The sequence below is a fragment of the Cyprinodon tularosa genome, unplaced genomic scaffold (genome assembly GCF_016077235.1).
Source record: "Cyprinodon tularosa strain WSP-4 unplaced genomic scaffold, ASM1607723v1 ctg186, whole genome shotgun sequence".
Taxonomy (NCBI): Eukaryota; Metazoa; Chordata; class Actinopteri; order Cyprinodontiformes; family Cyprinodontidae; genus Cyprinodon; species Cyprinodon tularosa.
In genome coordinates this window covers 621,122-631,766 of record NW_024038652.1, presented here as the reverse complement: position 1 = coordinate 631,766, position 10,645 = coordinate 621,122, and the positions used below count along the sequence as shown (strand labels likewise).

Sequence of the window (10,645 nt, the reverse complement as noted above, 5' to 3'; positions counted from 1 at the left end):
CAATAATTGGATGTAATCCACTGCTTTTACCAACCAATTTGACAGTATTGTCTCTGTAAAGTGACTTTCAATTTATTTCTATAGCGCCAATTCAAAACACACGTCATCTCAAGGCACTTTACAATTCAACCAGATAATGCTGTCAAATTGATTCAAAGTTTGCTATCTAAGGAAAACCAGTTGATTGCATCGACTCATTGACTCTTCAGCATCCCTCATACTAAGCATGCTTGTGGCAACAGTGGAGAGGAAAAACTCCCTTTTAACAGGAAGAAACCTCCAGCAGAACCAGGCTCAGTGTGAGCGGCCATCTGCTGAGGCTGACTGGGATTCAAGGAGACAGAAGCAGAGATACAAAAGGCAGCTGTAAAAGGCCAGGAAACACACAGCCAGGCAGATGAGCTCCAACTTGAGATAACATGCTGTGTATTGGCACTATATAAATAACCTGAATTGAATTAGAATACAAAATCAAATAAAAAAAATTAGTTCTGATAATTTCTGCATTATTTAATTAGGGGATATTTCCAAATACAGCTGCAGAAAATATATATATATATAGAAAAAAATGTATTTAATTTTCTTTTTTTAAGAAATTGTCACTGCTAATAAATCGTATTGTGATAAATGTAGCCTGGTACATATCATATCGCCAAATTCTTGCCAATTCACACCCCTTTTTGTGAAAGAAGTTGAAAAAGTTATAACCTTGCAATATTACAAAATTAAAGCACAAACTCATTAAATCCCAAAATGTGCAAGTATGTATATACAGCCCCTGATTAAGCTGTTACAGTCCTTACCAGTTGGCAGCAGTAATCTTGCATGCAACTTCACAAAGCACCGTTAAAAGGAAACAAAATTACTTTCAAATGATGGTTTTTTGGTATTTTACTTTCGCTTATGATTTTGATGAATAACTTCCAGGGAGATTACTGCCACCAAGGGGTCAGGAGTTTAAAGGTATACTATGCAACCGGTGTTGATTTTCCAGCGAGGCTCCCCCCAGAGGGCGAAAGTAAAAGTGCACTGTCGTAAATATGCACAGCTGTTCTCCTGGTTTCTCCATCAAGCCAGGCGCGGTTGTTTTGAGCTTAGCAGACAGGCGAACGCAGCTGGCGCGACAGAAGCAGCGAGTTTACATGCAAAGTCAATGGTTGACGCGCGTCAAGGCGCAGCAAAAGGTCCCGCGGCGCGTTTTGAGCAGCAGGCGCAGCGCGTCTGAGCAGCTGAAGCAGCGCGTCGGGCGCGTTTAAGCATCTGACGCACGTGACGCACCGCAAACGCGCTGCTGCTCGAGATGGAAACATTTTATTTTTGCTGCTCGATGCGCCGCCTCAACCAATCAGAGAAGCTGATCTGGGAGCTGGCAGGGAGAGAGACACAGCGCTGATGATCAGAGCGCTATGATCGCTCCTCTTAAACAGTTTATTGACGCCTAAATTAACTTAAAATGCAGAAATCTGCAGGCAGAATATGTTGGCTTTTATTATCCTGCTGCCTGCAGTTTGGATTATTTAGATGAAAAACACCTACCAGCCGCCGCGGTGAACCGCGAGGAGGCGACCCGGCCAGAGGCTGCTGATGAAGGGATTCCAACTGTCGGCGCACCGCTGGTATGTGGGGGTCTGAGCGGCTCCGACAGAAATGGTAATCTGGATGAACTGACTGCACTGATTACGTTTTCAGATGTATTTTCTCACTTAAAAACATATTAAAACTACTTTATTCCCACTGATCACAGCAAATATACACTATATTGCCAAAAGTATTTGCTCACCTGCCTTGACTCACATATGAGCTTAAGTGACATCCCGTTCCTAATCCATAGGGTTCAATATGACGTCGGTCCACCCTTTGCAGCTAGAACAGCTTCAACTCTTCTGGGAAGGCTGTCCACAAGGTTTAGGAGTGTGTTTATGGGAATTTTTGACCATTCTTCCAGAAGCGCATTTGTGAGGTCGCACACTGATGTTGGACGAGAAGGCCTGGCTCTCAGTCTCCGCTCTAATTCATCCCAAAGGTGTTCTATCGGGTTGAGGTCAGGACTCTGTGCAGGCCAGTCAAGTTCATCCACACCAGACTCTGTCATCCATGTCTTTATGGACCTTGCTTTGTGCACTGGTGCACAGTCATGTTGGAAGAGGAAGGGGCCAGCTCCAAACTGTTCCCACAAAGTTGGGAGCATGGAATTGTCCAAAATGTCTTGGTATGCTGAAGCATTCAGAGTTCCTTTCACTGGAACTAAGGGGCCAAGCCCAGCTCCTGAAAAACAACCTCACACCATAATCCCCCCTCCACCAAACTTTACACTTGGCACAATGCAGTCAGACAAGTACCGTTCTCCTGGCAACCGCCAAACCCAGACCCGTCCATCAGATTGCCAGATGGAGAAGCGCGATTCGTCACTCCAGAGAACGCGTCTCCACTGCTCTAGAGTCCAGTGGCGGCGTGCTTTACACCACCGCATCCGACGCTTTGCATTGCACTTGGTGATGTATGGCTTGGATGCAGCTGCTCGACCATGGAAACCCATTCCATGAAGCTCTCTGCGCACTGTTCTTGAGCTAATCTGAAGGCCACATGAAGTTTGGAGGTCTGTAGTGATTGACTCTGCAGAAAGTTGGCGACCTCTTCGCACTATGCGCGTCAGCATCCGCTGACCCCGCTCCGTCAGTTTACGTGGCCTACCACTTCGTGGCTGAGTTGCTGTCGTTCCCAAACACTTCCATTTTCTTATAATACAGCTGACAGTTGACTGTGGAATATTTAGGAGCGAGGAAATTTCACGACTGGATTTGTTGCACAGGTGGCATCCTATCACAGTTCCACGCTGGAATTCACTGAGCTCCTGAGAGCGACCCATTCTTTCACAAATGTTTGTAAAAACAGTCTGCATGCCTAGGTGCTTGAATTTATACACCTGTGGCCATGGAAGTGATTGGAACACCTGATTCCAATAATTTGGATGGGTGAGCAAATACTTTTGGCAATATAGTGTAGCTGCAAGGCAGAGAAAGGATAGTGAAGCTCCGCCCAACGCGCGTCAGACACACTTTTGCACCGCGCAGCCAGAGCAGCAAAGCTGCTTCAGCCACTCGTCAGAACTAATTGGTACAAGCAGCAAAAATGAAGCAGCAGATGGTTAGGCAGTGAAAGCAGCACTGCACAAAGATCGCTACTGTGCTAGCAACGAGCATGCTTTTAACTGGGGGGGTGTAGCAGTTCTCGCCGTAAAGCAAGACCGACTCTCGCGAGACTTCTTAGCCTGTGGGTGCGGGTCGGTGCTCCTGCAACTGCGGTATTTCCCCCACAGACCACCAGGGCGGCCGAGAATACCTTTGTTCAACCTGAAATGACTCATTTAATCATCCAAAACGTTATGGAACACATTAATTAACTGAAAAATGTTGCATAGTGTGCCTTTAACAGCTTCCTAAGGGGTTGTAGTACCTGTATATCTCATATTAAAACTTACAAACTTATCCTCTTGCAAAGCTGTATCTTTGAAATCTCAAATCTATTCACGCTTATTGACCTACATTTACATTTCAGGCACCGATGCATTCGTTTTTATTGACAGACATCTTATCCCATACCTGCGCTGTAGCGCATCATAACCAATGAGTCACCTTTACCCTTCAGTCGATGTGAAAAGCTTGTATGATGAAGCCGAACAGCAGCTTATGTTCAATTAACACAAGGAATGCAGAGACAGGAAGGTGGGACGAAATGATAAAGGAATGTCTGTTTGCACTCTGCTTACTTCACTTTAAGAAAATACTGACTCAGTTTACAAGGTTGGTGGGGGTGGGGATGACAATACTACAGTTTAACCATCAAAATCTGACTCTCCTTTTACAAAACTTCAGCTTGAAGAATATTCACACAGGAAATACTTTCTGTTTCTTACAAAACTTAACTGTGATGAAAAAATTATACACGCTGTAAAATAATTCCAAAAGAACTATTTACACATACAGCAATGTCACAGAATGATGCTACAGGTGCATCTTAATAACTTATTTCACTAATTTCATTAAACTCAGATTGTATCAATTAACTTTATGCACAGGAGTTTTAGTCTAAATGTGACTTTTTGTTGATTTTGATGATATTGGCTTACAGCTATGGTAAACCTCGTTTTCTGATTAAAACAAAATAATCAAATGGGAGGAAAATATATTTTTTTCCTAAATTAGTAATTTAATATTATGGCCTACACAGAGATGGGTTGAAAAGCAAGCTAAGCAGCAAAATAATCACTAGTTGCATTGCCATTACAAATGTGCGCAAAACGATGCTGGTGTTATGCCAATTTCAAAAGTACAGTTTTTTGCATTTGCTGTATTTCCATAAAATAACGAATACAAATTAAAGCTGCATGTGAAAAGGTTTGTTCATGCAATACTGTAACGGAAATGACATGGAAATGTAAGTACACGGGATAGTTCAGCCATGGCAGTAGTGGGCACCATCATCCTTTCAACCACATATGGCCTCTTGTCTTTTTACAAGTCAAAGGTCCGGCTGCAGATCAAGTGACTCGTTTGATGCAAAAAAAAAAAAACAAAAAAACTTCCATTGCAGTTTTATTAAATCAGATTTTTTATTAAATTTATTTTTGTAATCACAATTTGTGCAATTTGATGGTGATTGGAAGCACAGCTACTACAGAAGCAGCAGGTTCCCAGTGTGCTGTAGCAGGGTATATTAATGGAACGTTTAGTGGAAGGAAAAACTGCAGCAGCAAAAAGATGCACAATGAACAGGTATAACTACAGCTTCAATTATATTTAACGTTTATATATTTAACGTTGATGGCTTTCCTGCAATATTACCAAACTAACTGGTGAGAGGAAAGGAAGAAAAACCAAACAACAAAATACAACTAAGCTAAAGGCTCTTATCATAATAATATTTAGTATGGTTATTTTGGATCTTGGCATATAAACCATAGCATATATTTAAGCTGGTACCAGGGAAGTTTTTCTCTTCATAAAGTATACCTCAAACAGTATGCTAATTGTATGACTGACTTAACTGAATCCAGATTCAGCCCAGCATCGAATTAGGCAGGCCACACTTATATTATTATAGGAGCTGGTGTTAGCATGACCTTAAACCATTAGGATCGCCTGGTTGTCGGTGTGTGTGTGTAGGTGGGTGAGCATATGTTTAGAATCAGTGTGCTTTTACTGAGTGTCGAGTGCAGGTTTGAAACCCGGAGGTTTATGCTTGTAAGTATTATGAGGACGGAGGAAGAAAGGCCTGGAAACCACAGCATCTAAGAGCAGCTGAGGGCAGATAGTTCTGGTTCTGAAAGGCTGGGAAAGATCCAGGTACCCAGACAGTAAGAGGGGCAGAGAGGTCAGCAGGGACTTCAGGGAAAACATCTTAATGTTCTGCATCATTTAAATAAGTGAATATTTCTGTAATGAATATATATATTATTATTATTAATAAAAAAAGTCAAATTTTGGTCAACCTTTGCTGTGAGCAATTATCACCAAAATGTAGAAAACCAAAAGTGTTAAACAGATCCTTCTGTGGGGGGGTGAAATGAACCGTGGGTGAATTTCATGTCATCAATCGAGTCACAGAAATAACCCAACTTTTCAAACACGTTCTAATTTACTGAGATGCCTCTGTGTTCTTTTGAGGTCAGACTACATCCACTGAACCGAGTTCAACAAATAGCTTTTGAATAAATAAAGAAACCTGCAGATGTGAAAATAACCGCCCGATTTCTGGAACCTGCACATGAAAAGAAAACCAGAAGACATGGTGTGGGTTTAGGGTTCTGACAACCTTCCTCCAACAAATCCAACTTTAACTTGAAGGCTCTAACTACACACTGTGAAGCTGAACAGAGAACACAAGGAACAACAATTAGCTTTTCTCTAAATCTCTGTGTATCAAAAGCTACGTCGAACATCACTACAGTACATATAGAGACAGAGAGCCGACACATTAGACCTGATCTGAAGGCACGTGGCTGGGGAGGAAGAGGAGAAGAAGGTGGAGGTTGAGGTGGGTGCTGAGCGGAGCCGGGGCTACTTGAGCAGTGCACGGTAAAGGAGGAGGGAGTGGGCGGTCTCTCTCTCTTGCTCCATGTAGAATATTAAGTCCCTGAGGTTGACGCGGGTGATGCGCTGCCGAGTGTACTGGCGTGATGAGGTGGACGGGGCGGAGGAGCACGCCGGGGAGCCTGCCGTGCCGCCAGAAACCTGGAGACAAAAAATTTTCATGTGAGATGGAGGATTTTGTGTTCATACCTCATTACTTTTGAAACATTTTCCCACGTTAAAACCAGAAACTTCTTCGGGGATTTTTATGGGATAGCCTCAACACAAAGAACTGTATGGTTATCAGACAGAAGGAAAAACAAATTTATTCTGATACCCTGAGACATCCAAAGTAATCATTCACTAATGCAGGCATCCCCAACCTTGGTCCTCGAGACCTGCTGTCCTGCAGGTTTTAGAGGTTTCCCTGCTTTAGCACAGCTGATTATAATGATTGCAGTAGATCAAAAGCCCCCCCAGTTATCCAGGTTGGCACCATAGGATTGGTGTGTATCGGGCAGAGTTAAATTACCTGTAGATAATGGGAAAGGTTTTGCAGTTCTATGGTAGTAGAACAAAAGGCAAGGTTCTGGGGAATTGTCAACTGCCCAAGGAGACATTTTTGATCAAATGCTAACAGCTTTAAAGATAATTAGAAATCAAATACTGGAAAATTAGCTCAAACAAAGTCATCTTCTTCTCTATATAAAAAAAAAGGGGAAAAAAATCATCAAATAAATAAATGTAATCTGACAAAAACTTCCAACTGTTTTTAATATTCCTTTTTTGTTTCTGCATTTCTTATTTTATTTTATTTTTTATTTATTTATTTTTTTCCTACTTGCTTTGATTCTATTTTATCTTCCTGTATTTTAATCATGTAAAGCACTTTGCATTGTCTTTGTACTGAATTGTGTTATACAAATAAATTTGCCTTGCCTTGCCTTGCCTTGTTAATCAACTTTTAATTAAAATCAGCTGTGCTGGAGCAAGGAAACCTCTAAAACCTGCAGGACGGCGGGCCTCAAGGACCGAGGTTGGGGATGCCTGCACTAATGTGTATTTTTAGTGGTAATTCAGTTGCAGCAAACACAGCACGAAGTTAAGGAATAAAGCTATGGAGAAAGTTACAGCAGGTCCAGGTTGTAACTGTAAATATACCTAAACAAACATAAAGACGTGACCCTCTGATCTGAGGGGCAAGAGGAGATTTAATCAGACAAGCAGCTAATTGGCCCATGGAACCATAGGAGGAGCTATAGAATAACAGCTACTGGGAAACATTCTAGCTCAGATAGGACGACCAGATTTATTAGATCGGTTCAATGCAGGATTAAATAGAGGTTTTTTTAAAAAAAATCTTTTGTTAAAATCAGGAGTGTATACATACTTTACTTAGTATAAAATGGAATTGCACCTAAAGGATTCATCACCTTTCATTTTAAACATGTATGCTGGTGCTGAGCTTCAGTTAAACGTGCAAGAAAAACATTCGAAAGTGTCTTTTTTTGTGTGTGTGTGTGTGTGTGTGTGCAAACCAGATAAGCCAATAAAAGTGCACTCTCCGAAATGCAAGATTTTGTTTCTCCTCCTGTAGTGACATCATCATTGGAAGGCTGCTAACATTAGCCACATTGCTATCACCACTATCATTCTGGTCTCTATCCAAACAAAAAAGGACTGACCTGCAGGGAGTTGTGTTCCTTTTGTAAACCAACCAACCATGGCTAACTGCTAATGATGCCAACATCCATATGAACATCAATTCTTGCATGTACCCTTGTGAAAAAAGTGGTATAAAAAGGATTTTAAATAAGTTCAATTTAGCTAAAATGTAGCTAATAAGCTCAACTTTTATTTTCTCCAAGAAACAATCTAATATACATTTCAAGACATTTTAGAGGATTGTCTCAGCAAAACACATTTCTACGTCTCGTTTAAAACATGGCTTAAACATTTTGTGGCATTCTTCTACAAATTTGCCCCCATACTTTGCTGAGATTTTTACTCACACTGACTCTGATTCATCTTACAATCTTAGATCTAGCTAAAAAGTCTTCTGGATTTTGTTTGGAGAATGATATACTAAGCAAAAGCAGAATCTGTGAGATTTTTTTGATATAATTTCATTTAAAATAAGTGGTATATTCCATATCCAGCGCAGTAAGACAATTGCACTTGGTAAGAGTTCTTGCTTTGAGAATATATATCATGGTCTCTAGAAGTCTTATCAACACAAATCAGAAAAGATAACGGAAAGAAAATCATCTGCCTCAAAAAAATCATGACTACATGTTGGACGGTCACAAACCCAAGCAGACGTCAAACGGAAATGCGCAGACAAAAAACAGCTGTGATTGGTCCTTGATATGCTTTTCAGCTATCTGTGTGGTCGTCCTTCTCGATTCGGTGCCGGGGTGCGCCATTTTTAAAAACCGAGGAACAACTACGATGGACAACCTATGTGCCCTCCTTTGTCTTTTTGCCAACTCCATTAACAGAACCTGTTCCTCTTCGATGTCTAGCAACTCTAGATCCATCTTTGTGGCCGTGATATCTTGCAGATGTGCCATTGTTGTTTTGGAAGATAAACACTCCCTCCAGTGCCCCCGAAGTTCTTGTGATGTTCCATCGAAGTTCTCGCAAGTTCTTGAATAGGCTCCCCCTAGCGCTTTGGCGGAAACTGCTGTGCATCCCTAGAAATAGACAGACGGTGCAGAAGCATACCAGCAAAACTGGTTCGTGACCAGACCCAAGAAACATTTGATGTGTGCGGTTGCAGAAATCTAATCTACTCTTTATCCCTGTTGGACTGTCACTGAAGAAAACAGTCATTGCTTAAGAATGAATTCCACCACCCTAATTTTGGACCATCAGCAGTACTTTAAATCCCAAGCTCTCAAGAAACTAAGATTTTCACAACTTTAAACAGTTTGATGATGTTCTGACTTTGATGTAGTAGAGCATCAAAGCTTGTTTCCACAAATCTAGATCCTACCTTTACAAATGATTCTTTTGGAAAAAGTCTTGTAGTAGCAATGTGTTGTATTTACTTGTATTGTTGGATACAAGTTTCTTTAGAGAACGAAGAATCCTGACTTGTTGTGATCTTACTGGAGAACAACTTGAGAGACTGATCTGTTAAGATTCAATACAACAATTTATTTATTTTTTTTTCTGGATTGAGGTTTTTTTGTTTCTTATCTGAGAAATTTTAAAAGTTTCTTATCTGAGAAATTCACCCGTTGTTTGAAGATGATCTTTGTACTGTAAGCAAAAGTTCAAGGGATACTATTTTTTTTGTTTTGTTTATAGGGAAACGAAGTGCATGGGTGTTTGAAAAGGAAGCAGTAGTTGTGTTTCCAATTGACGACATGAGATCATCTTTGTTGAATGGCAAACACATTGACAGTACCAAGAGTAAGGAATGCTGTGGCCTCAAAGCAAGCATACACCTCCAATTAGAAAAACAAAATCATCTCCGCTTGCAGAGCATGAATGAGATCAAAAAGGCGGCGTAATAACATCCAGATATTCAGGTGCTCGCCTAAACAAAGGCTGAGAAAAACATTTACCAAATATTGTCAAGAACCAGGGTAACCACAGCCGCAGTTAAAAATGTTCTTTATGCTGCCTGGGATATGAGGAGATCTGCCATACAAATAAACAAAGCTTGCTGACAAAGATTCAAGATGAAATTCCAATCTCATTATACAGGGTTCAGACTTTTTTTTTTCCCCATTTAAAAACTCCAAATTTAGGTGAAAATCTACGTTTGAGATTATTTACCTATAATCGGAAAAGTAAAATATAAAAGTTCCCTTTGAGAAAAATAGTACCACTAGCACTTTAAAGATGCAAAATGGAAAAAAAAAAATACAGTAAAGACAACAGGAGGGAATAAAGAAAATATCTTTAGACAGAAGGAATGATGAAAGGAAATAAGGACATGAAAGTAAGGACACAAGGAGGGGAGAAAAACGAACACAATAGAGAAAATCTAGAAATGGAAAATCAATCAGAGATGAAACGCGTGCACAAAAGGAGGATGGAAGCAAAGGAGGAGAAATTTAGACCAACAGCAAAGAAGCAAGACCTGGAAATACAAACATTTCAGCAAACTATTACTGTAGCAAACCTCTATGTAGCTTTCTAGCATAGAGTAGAAAAGCTGGTATCCTGAGTTCTCTGGGTGATCCATCAGTCTTTTGGCTTTGAGTTAGAAAGGTTGGCTGTGAACAGGAGTAGCCATAAAAAGATCAAAGGCACACTATAGAGTAGGTAAGAGAATATGTAAGATAACTGTATTTCCCATGGCCATTCAAATACATTCAACTCTTTGTGTTTTGACAAAAGCTTGGTTTTCATCGGGTCCAAGTCTGTGATGGCATTCACTCTTTTCTGATACCTTTACAGGTTATATGAACATATACAGGTGCTGGTCATAAAATTAGAATATCATGAAAAAGTAGATTGATTTCAGTAATTCCATTTAAAAAGTGAAACTTGTATATTATATTCATACATTACATACAAACTCATATATTTCAGATGTTTATTTTGTTTAATTTTGATGA

General features: G+C 40.4%; 1 protein-coding gene across 3 annotated transcripts in view; it reads right to left on the bottom strand.

Annotated features, from left to right (window-relative positions):
- Nucleotides 1-3,304: 3,304 nt before the first annotated feature.
- The window catches only part of LOC119781969 (transcription initiation factor TFIID subunit 4-like), a 155,984-nt gene continuing 148,643 nt past the window's right edge, over nt 3,305-10,645 (bottom strand). For all 3 annotated transcript variants that reach the window (XM_038282632.1, XM_038282633.1, XM_038282635.1), the window contains one exon: nt 3,305-6,230. In XM_038282632.1, coding sequence (XP_038138560.1) covers nt 6,057-6,230 — 174 coding nt within the window. In that variant the 3' untranslated portion in view covers nt 3,305-6,056. The remainder of the gene's footprint in view (nt 6,231-10,645) is intronic.